The sequence below is a fragment of the Schistocerca nitens genome, chromosome 4 (assembly GCF_023898315.1).
Source record: "Schistocerca nitens isolate TAMUIC-IGC-003100 chromosome 4, iqSchNite1.1, whole genome shotgun sequence".
NCBI classification, from domain to species: domain Eukaryota; kingdom Metazoa; phylum Arthropoda; class Insecta; order Orthoptera; family Acrididae; genus Schistocerca; species Schistocerca nitens.
Window position 1 is genome coordinate 385,881,198 of NC_064617.1, and position 21,507 is coordinate 385,902,704.

At 38.0% G+C, this 21,507-nt stretch overlaps 1 protein-coding gene across 3 annotated transcripts in view; it reads left to right on the forward strand.

The window, feature by feature from the left end:
- Nucleotides 1-21,507, forward strand: part of LOC126251415 (jouberin-like) — a 299,336-nt gene that overhangs the window by 70,067 nt on the left and 207,762 nt on the right. For all 3 annotated transcript variants that reach the window (XM_049951828.1, XM_049951826.1, XM_049951825.1), the window contains exon 2: nt 3,249-4,441. In XM_049951828.1, the coding sequence (XP_049807785.1) occupies nt 3,351-4,441 (1,091 nt within the window). In that variant the 5' untranslated portion in view covers nt 3,249-3,350. The remainder of the gene's footprint in view (nt 1-3,248; nt 4,442-21,507) is intronic.

The following is a 21,507-nucleotide window of genomic DNA, read 5'->3' on the forward strand; positions in this document are numbered from 1 at the left end:
GTCTGGATATGCTGTTTCGAGCCACTTACTGATTTAACGTAAGACCAGAACTTCCTAGGATTTTCTGTCAAGTCGGTACATAGAAGTTTACTTTCATTTATGTGCATAGAATATGTACACCTCATAAAATCTGTCTGACTTACTGTATCTAAAATTATGTAACTATTATGGAAATTCACAGAAATATTGTGCTTAAAATCTGTTAGTCATCTAAGCAAACAATTTGAAAAAGCAAAACAATGTATTTTAATGTAAAACTAACAAAGCAAATATTTATTGTGTTGGAAAAGGATAGTTGCTTCTCACCGTATAGCGGAGATCCTGATTTGCAGATAGGCACAACAAAAAGACTGCTAGAAACTGAGCTTTTGGCCAACGAGGTCTTCAGTGGAAATGGACAACTTACATAGGCAAACACACGTGTTGTGTTTGTGTGTGTTTGTGTGTGTGTGTGTGTGTGTGTGTGTGTGTGTGTGTGTGTGTGTTTTGCATGTTTCTGATGAAGGGCTTGTTGACTGAAAGCCCACTTTCTGACAGTCTTTTTGTTGTGCCTATCTGTGAATCATCATCGCCGCTATATGGTAAGTAGTAACTATCCTTTTCACCATAACGTTATTACATTCCATCCTGGATTCACAGTTGCTTGAAAGCAAATATTTTCTTGGACATGCACCATAGATGCAAATCATAAGCTGCTTAAATAAATAAATAAATCTAACAATGGAAAATCCAAGATGGAATGTAACAATATTATGAAAAGGAAAGTTGCTACTCACCTTGTAGCGGAGATGCTGAGTCACAGATAGGCACAACAAAAAGTCTGTCACAAATAAAGCTTTTGGCCAACAAGGCCTCTGTCAAAAATAGGTGACAGACACACACACTCACGCAAATGCAACTCGCACACACAAGGCTGCTGTCTCAGACAACTGAAGCCACAGTGTGAGCAGCAGGACCAATGCATGATGGGAGTGGCGACTGAGTGGGGATGAGGAGGAGGCTGGGGCAGGGAGAGGGAGGGATAGGAGGGTAGGGGTGGCAGACAGAGAAGTGCTGCTGGGGAGCACGCAGGGACGAGGTGGAGAGAGGGTAGGGCAGCTATCTGCAGTCAGGAGGTTAGACAACAGGTGGTGGAGAGGTGTAGAGAGGGGGGGGGGATAGTGGAAAAGGCCTGTGGCCTTATTGTTATTGAACACTACCTTTCCCAGTGCCTGATGGATTCTTCCAAACCAACAACCTGTTCCTAGTCACCATGACCCAACTAAATCCTCACCCACAATTACTTCTCCTTTGAAGGCATTACCTACAAATAAATCTGGGTTATGGCTATGAGCACTCACATGACACCATCCTATGCTAACGTATTCATGTGCCATCTAGAGGAATCCTTCCTAAACACCCAGATTCCTAAACCCCTCACCTGGTTCATATTCATTGATGACATCTTTGCAATCTGGATCGAGGGTGACACCCTATCCACATTCCTCCAGAACCTCAACAGCTTGTCCCCCATTTGCTTCACCTGGTCCTATTCAACCCAACAAGCCACCTTCCTAGATATTGACCTCCACCTCAAAGATGGCTACACCAGTACCTCTGTCCATATCAAACCTACTAACCACCAGCATACCTCCACTTTGACAGCTGCCACCTGTTCCCTACCAAGAAGTCCCTTCTATACAGCCTAGCCATCCATGATCATCACATATGCAGGACGAGCGGTCCCTCTTGAAATATACAGAGTGTCTCACTGATGGCTTCACAGACCATAATTATCCTTCCAACCTTATAAAAAAACAAATCTCCCATACCTTATTTTTCTAATCTCTCACCACCCCCCAAAGTCCTATTGTATGGCCATAGAGGAGCATTCTCCTTGTTACTCAGTACCATCCAGGACTGGAGCTACTGAATTACATTCTCCGCCAGGGTTTTGACTACCTCTCGTCATGCCCTGAAATGAGAAATGTCATGCCCACTATTCTTCCCACCCTTCCCACAGTGGTATTCCATTGTCCACCAAAACTACACACTTTACTCATCCATCCCTACACAGCCTGTGCTCCCAACCCCTTACCTCAAGGCTCATACCCCTGTAATAGATTTAGATGCAAGACCTGTCCCATACATCCTCCCACTACCACCTATTCCAGTCCGATCACAACAATCACGTATCCCATCAAAGGCAGGGCTACCTGTGAAACCAGTCATGTGATCTACAAGCTAAGCTGCAATCACTGTGCTGCATTCTATGTCAGCATGACAACCAACAAGCTGTCTGTCCGCATGAATGGCCACCGACAAACTGTGGTCAAGAAGCAAGTGGACCACCCTCTCCCTGAGCATACTGCCAGACATGACATCCTTCATTTCAGTCACTGCTTCACAGCCTGTGCTGCATGGATACTTCCCACCAACACCATCTTTTCTGAATTGCACAGTGGTAACTTTCCCTGCAAGCCTCAACCTTCGTTAGTCATTGTCCTCACCCATCCAGTCTCTTCACTGTTCCCATTCCAGCACTACACAGCCCTCATTCCATCATCCTAGTTATCTCCTTTTCCACTACACCCCCCCCCCCCCGCCCCCCCCGTCTCTCCCCAGCCCTCCATCTAACCTCCCGACTTTACCTAGCTGCTATACCCTCTCTCCACCTCGTCCCTGCATGCTCACTAGCAGCACTTCACTGTCCGCCTACTATCCCTCCCCCTCCCCACCACACCCTCCTCCTTACCCCTATACCCCTATACAGTTGACACTCCCATCATCCACTGGTGCTGCTGCTTACTGTGTGGCTTCAGTTTGCCTGTGACTGCAGTCGTATGTTTGTGTTTGTGTGTGTGTGTGTGTGTGTGTGTGTGTCGTATATTTTTGATGAAGACGTTACTGCCTGAAAGGTTTATTTGTGACAGGCTTTTTGTTGTGCCTACCTATGACTCACCATCTCTGCTATATGGTGAGTAGCAACTTTCCTTTTCATAATAAATCTTTTCATCACAGTCATGACTATTTCTGTTGGAGCATAACAATGAGAGTGTGATTACCTTGGTAATTTGATTACTGTTATTTCTCATTTTTGCCATAACTTCCTTACTAGTAATATTGAGATGTCCTGCACTATATTAGAATTTTAGGTAAATATTTACTTTCTTTCATGAATTCCACTGTAGAGGACCATGCATGCCATGTAAGTTTGTTTTCTTCTCATTCAGATGTACATTGTTACTTACCCTATTCCACTGTTATAGGATACAGATGATACTGGACAGTCTGCTGATTACAAACATACTAATGCTGTCCCACAAAGGAAGAAGGTTAAGAATTTCAGGAGAAGATATGACTCCTTCACAATGGATAGTCAACATGAGGAGCCACGTGACACTGCTATTTGTAACAGTACGCAGAGCTTGTTGGTTGCTCCTCAAGATAAAGGAGAACAGAAAGAAAGGAATGTAACTGAACAAATGTTACATAAATTTGGTAAAAATACAAAAGGGAAGAGAAATAATATTAAATATTCAGAGAGAAAAAGTGGTCAGAGTAATTCAAGAATAAAACCATCAGAAGAAAGTTCAAGTTTGAGTATTCATTGTTCTCAAACCCAGGAATACAGTGCATCTAAATCAGGTAATATTGATGCCACTCACAGTGGGAAAAGAAGTGCAATTCATGATTCATTAAGTAACTCCTCTGATCAGTTGCCCACTGCAGAATATGGCAGAGATGGTGCAATAAATGTTACCGTGCCAACAAATAATCAAGAGGAAGAATGCCAGTCCACAACCAAATCACTAATTGAGGCCAAAGAATATCAGAAATTTGATTCATGTGATCATAATTTAAGACATAACTACTTTTCTGATAGTGAAGCTTTTAAAAGAGAGAAAAGGACTTCCAGAAGAATATCTTACAGAGATCAAAGGAAGAAAAAGTTTAATGCCTCTGACTCATCAGAAAAGATCTATGAAGACATTGCTTTGCATCATAATGTTTCAGAAATGAAAAAATCACGATCTGTTTGTGAAACAACGCCAGAATGTGAAAGTACTACATCAGTGTATCATTCTAGTGAAGAAATATCTGGAACAAATTTAGTTGATAGTGAATACTCAGCTGCAGAATTGGATCAGAGAAGTAATCATTCAGATTATGAAGAATTAGCATGCAAGAAAGTTGTAACAGGTTTACCAGATGCTCAAAATAGTTCCACAAAACAGTATACTTATGAAAAAGTTATAGGTTTGTTTGTCCACAAGACTGATCATTTGAAAACTGATAACTTTATCAGACACCCCACTGTAAAAGTGCATATTCTGAATTCAGAGACAGGTGAAAAACTAGAGAAAAGTGACAAGAAACGGTGTGTTTCATTCTTCCATGAAAATGATGTTGAGCATATATTACCTCTGATGACTAAACCTTACAACTTTAGAGAGAAAAGGTAAGAATAAAAGAATGTAAGTAGTTCACTCTTTTGTGCTATGTAGCTTTTATGATAAAGAAAAATAAAAATTTCCAGTGATCTTTTACACTGCAGTTTTCAAGTCTGAGAGCTGCCCATTACAGATTTATACATGGTGCTTCATTTGCCAGATAGGAGTGAATGAGAGGGTAGCTACATTCTATGTATGGAGAGGTATGTTAGTTGTTTGAGCTTTCACATTTAATGTTCTCAAAATAACTGAGTTAGTGGACTGGTTCTTGAAGAATACATTCAAAGGTTCTGTGTTGCACTTGCCCATTACTGATATTACAATAATCATAATATCCATTAAACTTCTTCTAATTATGTACCCTGATGCCTTTTATTTCTATGTTGATTTCAAAATATACATATTGTCTTAAAATTGATTTTATCAGTTTAATAACACAGCCGATGAATAGACAGCAAAAGTCAGTAAATTGCTAGGAAATATAATTTTCCTGAATATGATGGCAAGTTGAGCAAAATATTGAAATCATGTACAGACTTGAGATACAAAATCTGAGTTCAGTGTTCCTTATGGCCATGCCCACTTTGCCTCCAGCTGACGGTATGGGATATCCTTCTTTTTTCAGTTTGACAAACACTTCAAGTGGGTTTTAATTTATCAATGCAGGACAGGGTGAGACTTCAGGACTGCATAAAATAATGTTGTATACACAATTTATATCACCTGATGATGCACGTAATTTGACATGAAATCGGTTGTGGTTTTAATAAAAAACTTACATCAGCTGGAGCAGTGTTGTTTGCCTTCTAATAAAAATGAGATCAAAGATCACTGCAGAATGCTAAGAAGCCCTTGGGAGAGTAGGGTATAATGGGTCACCCTCCTCTAGCATTACCTATATAGAAATAACCAATACCATGAATACTCCAGATTCTTGTGTAGATGAACATTGTATCAGCTGTGTAGTGATATGACAATTTCTCTGTAAATTCTAAAACCACTCAGCCTTTTACAGTCTCGAACACATGATATTCTGGATATGAGTTTGGGATGGTAGAATCCTATCTACTGTGTGTCACATGTTTGAGTGTGCAGGTTTAAAATAAGTCGCAGGAAGAAAGTAGATGCGGCCATTGGGTGGCACCGACAAGTACCTGTCGGGCAATCCACAGATGTTTTAGTGAGTGTGTAAGGAAGAACCATGGAGTTTACGTGCAGCTCTGTGCTTATTGTGTCATTGACTATTATTATTAAAACAAGAACAGTGGAAGAAGTACTCATGTAGACTCTTGATGCAACCTTGTTAGAAACAAGACTCATTTTATCATTCATGTTAAGAAAGGGCATGGTATCCAAGCCAACTTTCTTTTAACTGTAATTCAATTTGTTTCTAATGTCCGACTGTATGAGAGACTTGTGTATGGAGGTAAAATACATAATTAGTTGATGAAAAGTAAAGTTTGTATGGCTACTTATTTCATAAGTAGAAAGAGTCTAAAAATTCCTGTACCTGGCGTTATTCGACGGAGAAGAAGTCAAGAGGATTTCCAGCTGCTGGCTATTCAGTAAGGAAGAGTGGCTGCAAATTCCAAGTAAGTCACCTCATAAAGAATTTGAAGATGATTTGGGGGAATAAGTCAATATAACACATATCCACACTCACACTTTAAGTCGTCAGAGCGTTAGAACAAGATGACCTGTGTGAAAGAACCAAGAAAACAGGAATTTTAAGCCAAAAACGAGAGAAGAAGCTATTATGTGTTGCTATAGCAACCAAACATAATAAGACAAGGGAATTACTACAAGACAATGGAATATGTTAAAGTATCCAATGGAGCAAAATTTAAATGGAAAAGCATTGAAGAAATGAAAAATTCACAATGGTAAAAATAGTAAAGAAGATTTTGATGTATTTGTCTAAGAAGTACACATAGAACGCTTCAGCTAAGAAGATCCAGTGCAGGGAGTATGCAGCTCTCACATACATTGCGGGGACGCAGACGCGGAAACCAACATACATCTGATGCTGCCGGCACCAGCTGCTGTTCACCTATGCTGACTTGTGACCACATATGCTCACCTACACAATGAGAATTCTACGCCAGGTTGTACAAAGTGGTACAAGATACTGTTGAGTGAACTGTTATTGTGTAATTATCATCTTTAAAGTTAGTTTTAAATGCTTACAAGAGCTAAGGCATATAAAAGCATGGAAAATATACAACAGGCTAGGGAAACTCAAGACCCAGCTATGGCCATGAAGATTAGCAAAGAAGTGCCTGACTGGGCTGAGTTGATCAATTTAATCAAAGCTCAGAGTCTTAAGCTAAACTCATTAAATTCTCAATTAAATGCTCAGTGTGTGACTCTAAGTAAAGAACTAGACTTGGTAAATTCTCAATAAAATACTCAAATGACAAATTTAGGTTTGTTAAACAAAAAGTTGAATCTTCAAGCAAGGAATTTAGTAATCTATGTGAATGCATGGGTGCTTTGAAGACTGAATTCGACGCCATAAGTAATAAAGTAGATAATTTAAAAGTATATTTAAAGAATGAGTTGACAAATTCTTTGACTATTCATATAAATCATATGTTTACCGACTTTAGTCAGGAATGGAATGTTACTGTTCAGGATTTATAAAAAGGTTAGAATTTAACATTGAGGACAAATGTAATAATGTAGAATCAGAACTTATTGAAAAGTTAGGATCTTTTGAAAATGTGTACAATTAAATATAATGATGTAAGGAAATGAATACTTTGAAAGAGAGTGTAGATAAGAATAATGAATTAATGCCAATTACTCAATTGCAAATTACGGGTGTCCATACGCGGGTAGGTAATGTAGAAAGGAATTTCAAAGAGAAAATCGCTAACTCTGATATTATAAATGTAATTAGTTTGGAGGAACAATTTGGAGAAATTATAGAATGAAAGTTTACCAAGAGAATAACATCTGGGAACATATCACCTATTGCTTCTTCCAAACTTAATGATACCAGAAAGGGTATGGACGACTTGTGGAGAGAAATTAAGCTTATCCAAGACAAAATAGAAAAAGGGTAACTTCATCTAAGGTTGTGTTAACCGGTGAAGCGGTGACTGATTTGCAATGGGGAGCTAATTCAGGGTTATCTAGACAATTCCCTAAATTTAACCCAGACGGAGATGTACATCCGACCCATTTCTTAGAAAGATTTGCCAAAAATTGGGAAGATTCCAAGAAGATCGAATTTGCTCTGGGGTACCTTCTAGGGAAAGCCTCAGAATGGGGAACAGTGAATACTGAGAATTTTTCCTCTTGGGGAGACTTTACAAATAAATCTAAGACAAGTATTTGTCTGCCAGTGCACCGAGCGAGGTGGCGCAGTGGTTAGACACTGGACTCGCATTCGGAAGGACAACGGTTCAATCACGCATCCGGCCATCCTGATTTAGGTTTTCCATGATTTCCCTAAATCACTCCAGGCAAATGCTGGGATGGTTCCTTTCAAAGGGCACGGCCGACTTCCTTCCCCGTCCTTCCCTAATCCGATGAGACCGATGACCTCGCTGTCTGGTCTCCTTCCCCAAAACAACCAACCAACCAATCTGCCAGTGCTCAAGAAATGTTAATGTCAGATCTGTGGGACCCAAAATATTATAATAATACTTGGGTTACTATGAGGAAATATTTCAATTGGCATTTAACATGAGCAAAGTATTTAGGTAAGCCAATGGAAGAAGAAGGACTAGTACGTGTTTTAATTAGAAGATTGCCAATCTATGTGAGAAAAGACATCTTATGTAGTCGTTAGAAAACAATAGAAGAGTTGTTGTCTTTTGTTGGTCCACTTGATGCAATAAATAAGGACCGCAATGAAACTTTACATCAAGGTGAAAGTTCAAACTATAAAAGAAATAGTGGAAATAATTTAAAAAGCTATGAGGCTAACTCATCAAAAGTCACCAGTACAATAAGAAAAGTTGTAATGACAATTATCAAAAGAAGCATCCATCTTTAAATTTAGATCCTGTAGCTTCTCATGTGATGTGAAGAAGGTACTGAACAGCATATTTAGTACATGAAACAATGTTTCAGCATTTGATGTGTTTGTTAGGCAGAAAGTTACCTATCTGTTGGAGCACACGATGAGAACTCTAAGGAGGAAACTGAAAGATGTTATCAGATCCACTCCCCACACTGCAGTATGGCTGTACCCTGCTGGACCAGTCAATTTGCAAGAGATCATGTGTGCTGGGTATTGTACTTGAGCATCTGTTGACTGCATCTGAGTTGTGTCTGATATTTGTGAATTGTTAGCCAAGACTGCTAAAGACAGTGTCATTCAGCATAAATGCATGTAGGGGGATTAAGTTTCAAATCATTATGTAACTTTAAATCAATATGTATTTTTTCATTATTTGTAAATGAATCTTCTAGGTTTTTATGTACATAGGTTAGTTGTATGGGCAATTATCAAATAGTGTGGAAGACATTTACTAATATGGACAATATAACAAGATGTATACAAGTCTGCTTTCATACTCTGATTTTGGTACTCAAGCTACTGGTTTGTGTCCTCTTTCAAAGCCATTTGTGACACTATTTATTTGAATCTATCCTGAGTATTGCAGTATTGTATCTGATTGGATCTTGAGTTGTGGACAGACTCATACTTAGCTCTGTTTTGGGTACCACTGGTCATCGCGACTCTCTCTCTCTCTCTCTCTCTCTCTCTCTCTGTGTGTGTGTGTGTGTGTGTGTGTGTGTGTATACTCAAGGAGAGCGTACAACCATTGATTGAAGCTAGATGCTTCTCAGAATTACTCTTTATACATAATTGGACTGCCTGAGATGATTATGAGCTTTCTTCATTTTGTTGTGTCAAAACATTTTTTTGCTGGTTTGTACCTGGTGTAGGTTGGACTCGTGGGTCAATCCCTACATTGTAAACTTAGGCCCTAATATTTTTCCATTATTTTGTTCTTTCTTGAGTTAACATATCCTTGAATATTACGGTTTATGTGGCTGATTGATTCCTACATATGATTGAGTACATTTTTTCTGTACCCATCACTTTGAGTTTTTCGAGTCTGCTCACTCGCGGTACACTTAGGCTCTGAAATTTTTCTCTTCTCTTTTGAAGATTTTGAAGGTTTGATTGTATAGATCTTGACTTAAAATTTATAAATTCTAGTAATTTACATTGTCTTTGCAATTATTTCTGCAATTTAGTGGTGTAATGTTGTAATTTTGACATTGTGTTTTTTTGTCTTGTGACAGTGTGTTCCACAGATCTGAAAATCTAAATGCCATATCCTGACATATGTTTAGATTACAATTTGTCTAGTAGATATTTCTCTTATGTTCTCTAATATGTTGTGTATCAAATACTTCTTTACACCCATCTGCTATCCTGGGCATTATTTTGTACACTGTTTGGCAAACTTTATAGTCTGTCACAAAATATTGTAGACATTCTGTTTCCAAATTTTGTGGGGGGGGGGGGATATTATAATGGGTTATCCTCCTCTAACATAATTTTTTTTTTAAAGTAATAACCATACCAAGTATACTATTGATTCTTCTATAGATGAACATTATATCAGCTGTCTAACTGAATGAACTTCACATGATTTTTGATATGATGTGTTATGTTTCGGGCTAAAATATGTAAAAAGAAATTAATTTCTTACACTCTGTAAGTACAATTAAAATTACTCTTCTTTTAAAAATAAGTGAAGTTATGATATTGTGGCATTTTTAAAATTAATATTATCAATTGCACAGTCTAACCCTAATTATTAAATTTATTTCCGGACTCAGTTATAAAATAATGTTATATCTTGGTGATGATTCTTCTGTTGTCAAGAAAGTTTGTAAACTATTTGGATTGTTGTTAGTGCTGCAGAATGTAAGTGATAGTGGTGGGCATGCCTGTGATAGAATCAGATGTGTTTTTGATTGTGCCACCAATAATGTAATTTTTGGTGTGATAGAAGTGATAATTGTAAAGTCAGTGTGATTTAGAAGAATGGAATAAAATAAAAAGATATTAATAGCAACAGGCAAATCTCCATCAGTTATTTCATCTTCAGGAACCCAGAACATTAAAAAAATTGCAGCCTCAAGAATGTACCCCTAGACACAACAAGGATTAGAGCCAACAACAAGAAGAGAAAATCAAGAAAAATAAACAGTTCTTCTTTTGTATATCTTACACCTCTTGAAGCTTTCAAAATTTGTCCAAAGACAGAGAATTTCAATAGTGATATGTGGGAGGATAAGATTACAAATGGAAACCACAGGGTAAATCTTCTGTGGATTCCCGGTCACTCATGAATTGATGACAATGAACAAGCCAACAGACTGGCCATGACAGGCACAACTCCATTTATTTGGCTGGAGCCTGCCTGAACCTCAATAAGGTGATGATAAAACCTAAAATATGTAGCTGGATCAGCAGGTAGCGTATAGAATATTGAACTGTGGGGAAAAAATTAAAAAAAAAAAAAAAAAAAAACATGTCAAGCTAATCATTCTGAAACCATGTTTCGAGAGAAGGTCTGTAATTGTGTGCTTGAGCAGCAAATAGATTAAACTCATGGTTGGCTCCATGACTAGCCATAGGAACTTTAAGGAACATTTACAATGACAGTTATAGAGGAAGGAGCCCCTAGACTGTGTGGTGTGGGAGATGAAATCATGCAACATCTAATCTTCCAATGTGAAACTCTGGAGAGCAAGAAGACATACAGGGTGGTCCATTGACAGTGACCAGGCCAAATATCTCACGAAATAAGCATCAAACGAAAAAACTACACAGAACGAAACTCGCCTAGCTTGAAGGGGGAAACCAGATGGCACTATGGTTGGCCTGCTAGATGGCGCTGCCATAGGTCAAACGGATATCAACTGTGTTCTTTTAAATAGGTACCCCCCCCCCCCCCCCCCCAATTTTTATTATATATTCATGTAGTACGTTAAGAAATATGAATGTTTTAGTTGGAGAATTTTTTTTGCTTTGTGATAGATGGCACTGTAATAGTCACAAACGTATAATTATGTGGAATCACGTAACATTCCTCCAGTGTGGATGGTATTTGCTTCGTGCTACATTACCCTTGTTGAAATGGACCATTTGCCAATTGCAGAAAAGGTTGATATCGTGTTGATGTATGGCTATTGTGATCGAAATGGCCAACGGGCGTGTTCTATGTATGCTGCTCGGTATCCTGGACGACATCATCCAAGTGTCCGGACCGTTCACTGGATAGTTATGTTATTTAAGGAAACAAGAAGTATTCAGCCATATGTGAAATGTCAGCCATGACCTACAACAAATGATGATGCCCAAGTAGGTGTTTTAGCTGCTGTCGTGGCTAATCTGCACATCAGTAGCAGACAAATTGCACGAGAATCGGGAATCTCAAAAACGTCAGTGTTGAGAATGCTACATCAACATCAATTGCACCCGCACCATATTTCTATGCATCAAGAATTGCATGGCGATGACTTTGAACGTCATGTACAGTTCTGACACTGGGAACAAGAGACATTACGGGATGATGACAGATATTTTGCACACGTTCTATTTAGTGATGAAGCATCATTTACCAACAGTGGTAACGTAAACTGGCATAATATGCACTATTGGGCAACAGAAAATCCACGATGGCTGCGACAAGTGGAACATCAGTGACCTTGATGGGTTAATGTATGGTGTGGCATTATGGGAGGAAGGGTAACTGGCCCCCATTTTATCGATGGCAATCTAAATGGTGCAATGTATGCTGATTTCCTACGTAATGTTCTACCGATGTTACTACAAGATGTTTCACTGCATCACAGAATGGCGATGTACTTCCAACATGATGAATGTCCGGCACATAGCTCGCGTGCAGTTGAAGCGGTATTAAATAGAATATTTCATTACAGGTGGATTGGTCATCAAAGCACCATACCATGGCCTGCACGTTCACTGGATCTGATGTCCCCAGATTTCTTTCTGTGGGGAAAGTTGAAGGATATTTACTATCGTGATTCACCAACAATGCCCGACAACATGCGTCAGCGCTTTGTCAATACATGTGCGAACATTATGGAAGACAAACTACTCACTGTTGAGAGGACTGTCGTTACACGTATTGCCAAATGCATTGAGGTTGATGGACATCATTTTGAGCATTTATTGCATTAATGTGGTATTTACAGGTAATCACACTGTAACAGCATGCATTCTCAGAAATGATAAGTTCACAAGGGTACTTGTATCACATTGGAACAACCGAAATAAAATGTTCAAACGTACCTATGTTCTGTATTTTAATTTAAAAAACCTACCTGTTACCAATTGTTCATCTAAAATTGTGAGCCTTATGTTTGTGACTATTACAGCACCATCTATCACAAAGCAAAAAAAGTGGTTCAACTAAAACATTAATATTTCTTTATGTACTACACGAATAGTAATAAAAAATGGGGGTTCCTATTTAAAAAAACGCAGTTGATATCTGTTTGACCTATGGCAGCGCCATCTAGTGGGCCAACCATAGCGCCATCTGGTTTCCCCCTTCAAGCTAGATAAGTTTCGTTCTTTGTAGCTTTTTCGTTTGACACTTATTTCGTGAGATATTTGGCCCAGTCACGATCAATGGACCACCCTGTAGAATATTCAGGTCAGTAATGGCTGAAGAAATCATGTCTTATAAGGAAATAGTAAAAGGTCTCCTAGTACTTCTTAAGGGTACCAGTTGGCCAGGAAGTAAACCACACAATAAACACAGTTTTGGTGAGGGCAGCAGTGGGCTAAGACCACTGCTGTTTTTGTGTCCATACATAAATCATATCAAACCAAATTAATATTGTTGATGCATCTATATTGGGTAAAGCAGATTGGCAAATCTTTGTAGTGTATTTTCCATATTAAAAAGACAAATTGATGCAGAAAAAACTGTGTATTTGTACAAAATGAGACTTTTACTATATCTCAACATAATCACTGTCACTGTTAACACAATTGTTCCAATGATGAACTAATTTTTTACATGTGCTGCAAAGAAGTCTTTTTCTTGTTGTTTGAGCCACTTTCTCAAAATTCTTTCACCTCCTTGTTGTTGCTGAAATTTCTTCCACGTAAGCCTCCTTCAGTGGATCATACAAATGAAAATCTGAGGGAGTCAATTCTGGACTGTATGGAGTGTGACATAGTATGTCCCAGCACATTTTTTAAAAACAATTTCTGATGTCAGCTGGGTGGTGTGAGGGTGAGAACTGTTGTGTAGCAATATCATACTTTTTTTTTCTTTTTTGAGATCCACAACTTTTTTCTCTCATTGCTGGTTTTACTTTGTTTATCAGTTTGTCCAAGTAGTAGGCACTTCCAAATAATCTTCCAAATAATCACTGAAGATGCTTGATTTCTGAATTTCTTTTGGTCAAGTGAGCTGTTTTGCTTCCATTCCATGCTTTGTCTTTTCATATCTGGTTCAAAATGGTGAACCAAAGTTTCATCACATATTAAAATCTTATTTAGAAAATGGCCACCTTCCATTTCATAACATTCTTTGAAGTCTGTATACACTTTGAATCTTGTTTCCTTTCATTTTTACGTTAACTCTTTCAAGGACCCACCTTGCACTTGGTCTCCTGTACTTTAGCTTGTTACTGACAATTTTTATGAACTGTGCCAACACTTACTGCAACTGTTTTTGCTATATGTTCAACTTTAACATGCTATTCTTCCTCAATAATGTTGTCAGTGTGGGTTTCAAGTGAAGGAGTTGACAATTCAACTTGCCAACCAAGATGTTGCTTATCAGTCTCACTGAGGATCAGCCATTCTTAAACTGTTTTACCTACTTATAAAAATTTCTGCAGTTCATACAACTTTCATCATACTGTAAAATCATGTGAGAAAAGATTTTAAGCAGTATTTCACCTTCAGGGAGTAAAAAAAACATTATCACTGAATGTTGTTGAACTAATGTGGAACTTCAGATAGACACTCCATCATTAAATGCACACTATTGAGGTTATAACCAAAACAATTTTTATCCAACAACTGTTCTTAGCTCATCCTAGTGATGCCAACCTGAAGTCATGAAAGTACTAAACTCTTTCTACAAACTGTTCATTTCTACATCAATTTGTCTTCTGATTATTGAATGTCTCTTGTATTCAGCAACAGTGAACCATAAGAATAATGTATGGTCATAAGAATATTATATGAAGTAGATAACTACACTTCTTGCACAGGCTTCATCAAGTTTCTTAGAATTCTTACATCTACTTCCCAGTTATTTTACTCATTAATAGTGTTATAGTGTTTGTGTATAATTACAGACATAAATTGTAGATGAACTGCAGCTTACATATCCCCAATTTAAGAAAAAGAAAGACAGAGAACTGCACTGACTTGCTCTGTATTAGCTTTTATTATTGGTTAATGGATATGTTACTTACTTCACACACTAACACACAGCAAAAAATGTGATAAATCTTGGTACTTTTTTTACAGGAAGACACTGATGAGCCAAAATATTATGATCAACTTTTTAATAGCATCCACCTTTGGAACATAATACAGCTACAGTTTCGCATGACACTGATTCATAAACTGTGTGATAGGTTTCTGGAGATGCATAACACCTCATGTCTACATGTGTCACACAGTTCCCATAAATCATGGACTGGTAATTTGTGGGAGAAGAATGTACCATATGTTCCATTGGATTTAGATAAGGCAAATTTGGTAGCCAAGACATCAACATGTGTTCACTATCAAGCTCCTCACTTGATTGTCTGATGATTATGTCCTTATGACATAGACAGTTATCCTGATGGGAGAAGTCAGCACCATCAGGGAAGACATCAACCACAAAGGATGCAGTTGATTGGGTCACATAGGCCACACTGTCATCGTGCCTTTGATGTCTACTATAGGTCCTACAGAGAATGGGATGAATGTCGCCCATTGCAAACCCACCAGACAGCATCCATGGCATGATGCAGTTTCAAGCAGGCATTCACCTATAATATGGCATATCTGAAGTTAATTATCAATGTGGTGTACCAAGAAACAAGATTCATATGAGCCAGCAACACATTTCCATTGATCCATGGTCCATTCACAATGATCCTGTGCTTACTTCAGCTGCAAATGATGATGTAATTGGGTCAACACGGGTTATCTGTTGCTGAGCATCATGTTCTACAATATGTATTGAATGGTGTGCTCATAACACCTGTGCACACATCAACATTTTGTCAGATATATCATAGGTCCTGGATAAGTCTTCAACTTCCATGTTCTGTAATGAGGCTTGGAAGTTCAACACGTTGTTTGCTACACATGATTTCACTGTCCAATGCTCACGAAAGTAGCACACAAACAGCATACCAACTTCACTGTTTCTGAGATGTCCATTACCAAGTGCCAGACCATAAAAATCTGTCTTTATGTCACTATGTCAGTAGGCCTCCCCATTTTTGCCTTTACATCACTAGGATGATTTCTCATTGTCTCTGCTCTGCTTATATACTTTCCTTACTGCATCTTATATGCCACCAAGAGGCATTCAGTCCCGTGGTGTCCAGCATTGTAATGTTTTTGTTTACCATTAATGCTTCATGTTCTGCAGGTCCATTAAAAATAAATTACTAGAATGCTGAATAAGGAAAGCTTTTATCCTCACACACTGAAGTGAACATAAAATAGTTTTTTTTAAAGAAAAATATGTATTAGTAACCAAATTCTTCTTAAACATTTTAGAATGCAGTACATCATAATTCACTCTAATCAAGCAGTTTTATAAAATTCCTGTAAGGAATATCAGTAAATGAACTAGGCAAAAAGGAATACAAACGTCTCAAAAATGAGATTGACAGGAAGTGCAAAATGGCTAAGCAGGGATGGCTAGAGGACAAATGTAAGGATGTAGAGGCTTATCTCACTAGGGGTAAGATAGATGCTGCCTTCAGGAAAATTAAAGAGACCTTTGGAGAAAAGAGAGCCACTTGTATGAATATCAAGAGCTCAGATAGAAACCCAGTTCTAAGCAAAGAAAGGAAAGAAGAAAGGTGGAAGGAGTATATAGAGGGTCTATACAAGGGCGATGTACTTGAGGACAATATTATGGAAATTGAAGAGGATGTAGATGAAGATGAAATGTGAGACATGATACTGCGTGAAGAGCATGACACAGCACTGAAAGACCTGAGTCGAAACCAGTCATGACAAAACTCTACCATCTGGTGAGCAAGATGTATGAGACAGGTGAAATCCCCTCAGACTTCAAGAAGAACATAATAATTCCAATCACAAAGAAAGCAGGTGTTGACAGATGTGAAAATTACTGAACTATCAGTTTAATAAGTCACTGCTGCAAAATACTAACGCGAATTCTTTACAGACGAATGGAAAAACTGGTAGAAGCCGACCTCGGGGAAGATCAGTTTGGATTACGCAGAAATGTTGGATCACGTGAAGCAATACTGACCCTATGACTTATCTTAGAAAATAGATTAAGGAAAGGCAAACCTACATTTCTAGCATTTGTAGACTTAGAGAAAGCTTTTGACAATGTTGATTGGAATACTCTCTTTCAAATTCTAAAGATGGCAGGGGTAAAATACAGGGAGCGAAAGGCTATTTACAATTTGTACAGAAATCAGATGGCAGTTATAAGAGTCGAGGGGCATGAAAGGGAAGCAGTGGTTGGGAAGGGAGTGAGACAGGGTTGTAGCCTGTCCCTGATGTTATTCAATCTGTATATTGAGGAAGCAAAAAAGGAAACAAAAGAAAAATTCAGAGTAGGTATTAAAATCAATGGAGAAGAAATAAAAATGTTGAGGTTCGCCGATGACATTGTAATTCTGTCAGGGACAGCAAAGGTCTTGGAAGAGCAGTTGAACAGAATGGACAGTGTCTTGAAAGGAGGATATAAGATGAACATCAACAAAAGCAAAACGAGGATAATGGAATGTGGTCGAATTAAGTCGGGTGATGCTGAGGGAATTAGATTAGGAAATGAGACACTTAAACTAGTAAAGGAGTTTTGCTATTTGGGGAGCAAAATAACTGATGATGGTCGAAGTAGAAAGGATATAAAATGTAGACTGCCAGTGGCAAGGAAAGTGTTTCTGAAGAAGATAAATTTGTTAACATCGAGTATAGATTTAAGTGTCAGGAAGTCATTTCTGAAAGTATTTGTATGGAGTGTAGCCATGTATGGAAGTGAAACATGGACAATAAATAGATTGGACAAGAAGAGAATAGAAGCATTCGAAATGTGGTGCTACAGAAGAATACTGAAGATTACATGGGTAGATCACATAACTAATGTGGAGGTATTGAATAGAATTGGGGAGAAGAGTTTGCGGCACAACTTGACAAGAAGAAGGGTCCGGTTGGTAGGACATGTTCTGAGGCATGAAGCTATCACAAATTTAGCATTGGAGCGCAGCGTGGACGGTAAAAATCGTAGAGGGAGAGGAAGAGATGAATACACTAAGCAGATTCAGAAGGATGTAAGTTGCAGTAAGTACTGGGAGATGAAGAAGCTTGCACAGGATAGAGTAGCATGGAGAGCTGCACCAAATCAGTCTCAGGACTGAAGACAACAACAACAACAAGGAATAGCAACATATTTCAAGAAGTTTCAGCAGCTTTTCTTAAAAAAATTATGTGGGTCAGTAATACTGAATTTGATATTGGCTGAAAGAGGATTATGCACTTGGTAACAATGCAATTTTGGATGAAGCTGAAAGTTTTTAGCAATCTCTGCAAATTATACATATTTTTAGTTTTTGGTTGTCTTATAGATTGTTCCTTCTGTACAGTCTAAAATTCTGGACGGCAAAAGACATGAGAGGAAGAATGTCAATGAAATGTCATGGTGAGAATGTCCGGCCATTTGAATAAGTTTCTGAAGAAACTACTCAGGAGATCTCCATGCATCTACATCTACATCCATTCTCTGTAAACCACTGTAAAATGCATCACAGATGGTACTTCCAAGTGTACCAGTTATTAGGGCTTGTTTCAATTTCACTCACTTATGAAGTGCATGAAGAATAACTATATAAAGGCCTAAGTGTTTGCTGTAATTAATCTAATCTTCTTCTCACAATTCTTATTGGAGTGATATTTAGAAGATTGTAGTGTATTTCTAGATTCATCGTATAGCACTGGTCCTTGAACTTTGTTAGTAGGCTTTCTCAGGATAGTTTGTGTCTATCTTCAAGTGTCTGTCAGTTCAGTTTCTTCATCATCTCTGTGACACTCTTCCACAGTTCAAGAATGTATGACCATTTGTGCGGCCATTCTCCATATAGTACAATATCCCCTGTTAGTCACAAACACTCGAGCAATATTCTTGGATGGGTGAATGAATGATTTGTAAGCAATCTCCTTCTGTGCAGTTTTGCAGTTTCCTAGTATTCTATCAATGAACAGAAGTCTGCCACCTGTTTTACCTGTGACTGAGTCTATGTGATCATTTATATTCATATCCCAAAAAATTGTTACACCTATGTGTTTGTATCTGAATGAGTTGACCAATTCCCATTGTGAACTGTTGATAATGTAGTCATGGAATGCATAATTTTTTCTTTTTATGAAGTTCACAGTTTTATATTTCTTACCATTTAAAGTGAGTTGCCATTCCTTGCACCATTTTGTAATCTTATCAAGATCCAACTGAATATTTTTGCAGCTTTCTTCAGATAGTACTTCATCGTAGATAATTACATTACCTGTGAAATGTCTGAGGTTACTATTAATATTTTCTGCAACATCATTTATAAAGATCACAAATAATGAGGGTGCAATACAAAATTTTCTGGCACAAACCTGTTATTATTGCTACATCTGTTGATGACTCTTCTAATGTTCTGACATCTTAAAGTGTGAAAGTAGGTGTGGGTTATACTGATTTATTTCCCCAAACCACATTCCACTTCTTTATGAGGTGACTTACTTGGAATTTTGCAACCCCTCTTCTTTATGGGATAGTCGGCTGCTGGAAAATCTCTTGACTTTTTCTCTGTTGAATAGCGTTATGTACAGGAACTTTTAAGCCTCTTCCTAGTTATAAAATAAGTAGACATACAAACTTCCCTCTTCGTCAGTAAACAATGTATTTGATTTTCATGCACAATATAAGTCACACTTTCAACATATATATGTAACTTTCTGTAAGTACCTCATACTGTCAAACATTAGAAACAAAATGAGTTACAGGTAAAAGAAAGTTGGCTTCACTACCATGACTTTCTTCAAATGAATCAGAAAATGCATCTTGCCTCTACCAAGGCAGAGTCAGGAGTCTATAAGAGTACTTTTTCAACTGTTCTTGTTTCACATAACAATAGACAGTGACTCAATAAGCACAAAGCTGCATATAGATTCCATGGTTCTTCCATACACACTCGCGAACACCTTTATGTATTGGCTGGAAGGTACTTGTTGATGCCGTTTGACCACTGCATCTACTTTCTTCCTGCAACTGATTTTAAACCTGCACACACACACACACACACACACACACACATGTGATGTGCAGTGGGTAGGATTCTAGCATCCCACACTCGTATCTAAAATATTGTGTGTTGAAGATGGTAGAATGCTTAGTGGTTCTAGAATTTACACAGTAATTCTCGAATCAATACATATCCCCCCCTCCCCTCAGATCGACCATGCGATATTTTATACATAAACATTATGCAAGTAATATCACTCATAATAACATTTCATATCTTAAGAGTATACATTTTTTTAGATATGTTTCTACACATATCTCTCCTTTCCATAACAATTCTGTGTCCTGTCTGGAACAATCTTTCGCTTATTGTTTCTCTATTCTTTTCTTATTTTACTTTGTTAGTAAAACATGAGCATTTATTTGTTGTTTTAGTCAGTTTTACTAATATTGTGAGGACTCTTTTTCTTTTCTTTATTTCCTTTTTCAATTAGAAATTCCAGGGGTTTATGACACTTGAGTAATCTATTTTCTATTCTTATCTTTTTGTACTACCTTTTTCCTAGTATGTACTATTTTCATTAGTTGTAGCTACGAGGAACTCTGGGCAAAATGAAAGTGTTCTTTAGACACTCATTTACTGCCACGAAACATAATAATACTAGTCGTTCATAGAATATACACTTTCCAGAATAATTCCTATAAAATTTGTGACTTTTGTCATGATACTGTCCCCTTCTCCTAGGATCAGCACCTATTCCTTGCTTGTGGGTTGACCTTATGAGAGCACTTCCTCTTTCCATTCTGGTAGGTACACCCCTTACAAAACATCTCTGTTTTTTAGGCCACAGATCGTCCTATCGCCACGTGGGTACATCTGCCCTTTATACTTAGCCAATGCCGGGCACGCCCTCCTTATCCTTTCTGAGTAGGCCTCACGATTCATTACCCTAATATACATTTCTATGTATACTATAATGAAGTATCTTCAGGTAAAGCTATAAATCTATTTTAAACTTTGCATTCATTCTTTAATATATAATTAACTCCCAAGAGTCCTCCTCTAGTTATCAACTTCTATACCTGAAGATACTTCATTATAGTATACATAGAAATGTATATTAGGGTAATGAACCGTGAGGCCTACTCAGAAAGCATTCACTAAGTATAAAGGACAGACGTACCTACGTGGAGATAGGACGATCTGTGACCTCTTAGCCACAAACAATCCAGAGCTGATAGAGAGAATCATGACTGATACAGGGATTAGTGATCACAAGGTCATTGTAGGTAGGCTCAATACCATTTCTTCCAAATCCACCAGAAACAAATGCAAAATAATTTTATTTAAAAAAGCGAATAAAGTGTCACTAGAAGCCTTTCTAAGAGACAATCTCCATTCCTTCTGAACTGACTATGCAAATGTAGACAAGATGTGGCTCAAATTCAAAGATATAGTAGCAACAGCAATTGAGAGATTCATACCTCATAAATTGGTAAGAGATGGAACTGATCCCCCATGGTACACAAAACAGGTCCGAACGCTGCTGCAGAGGCAATGGAAAAAGCATGCGAAGTTCAGAAGAACGCGAAATCCCAAAGATTGG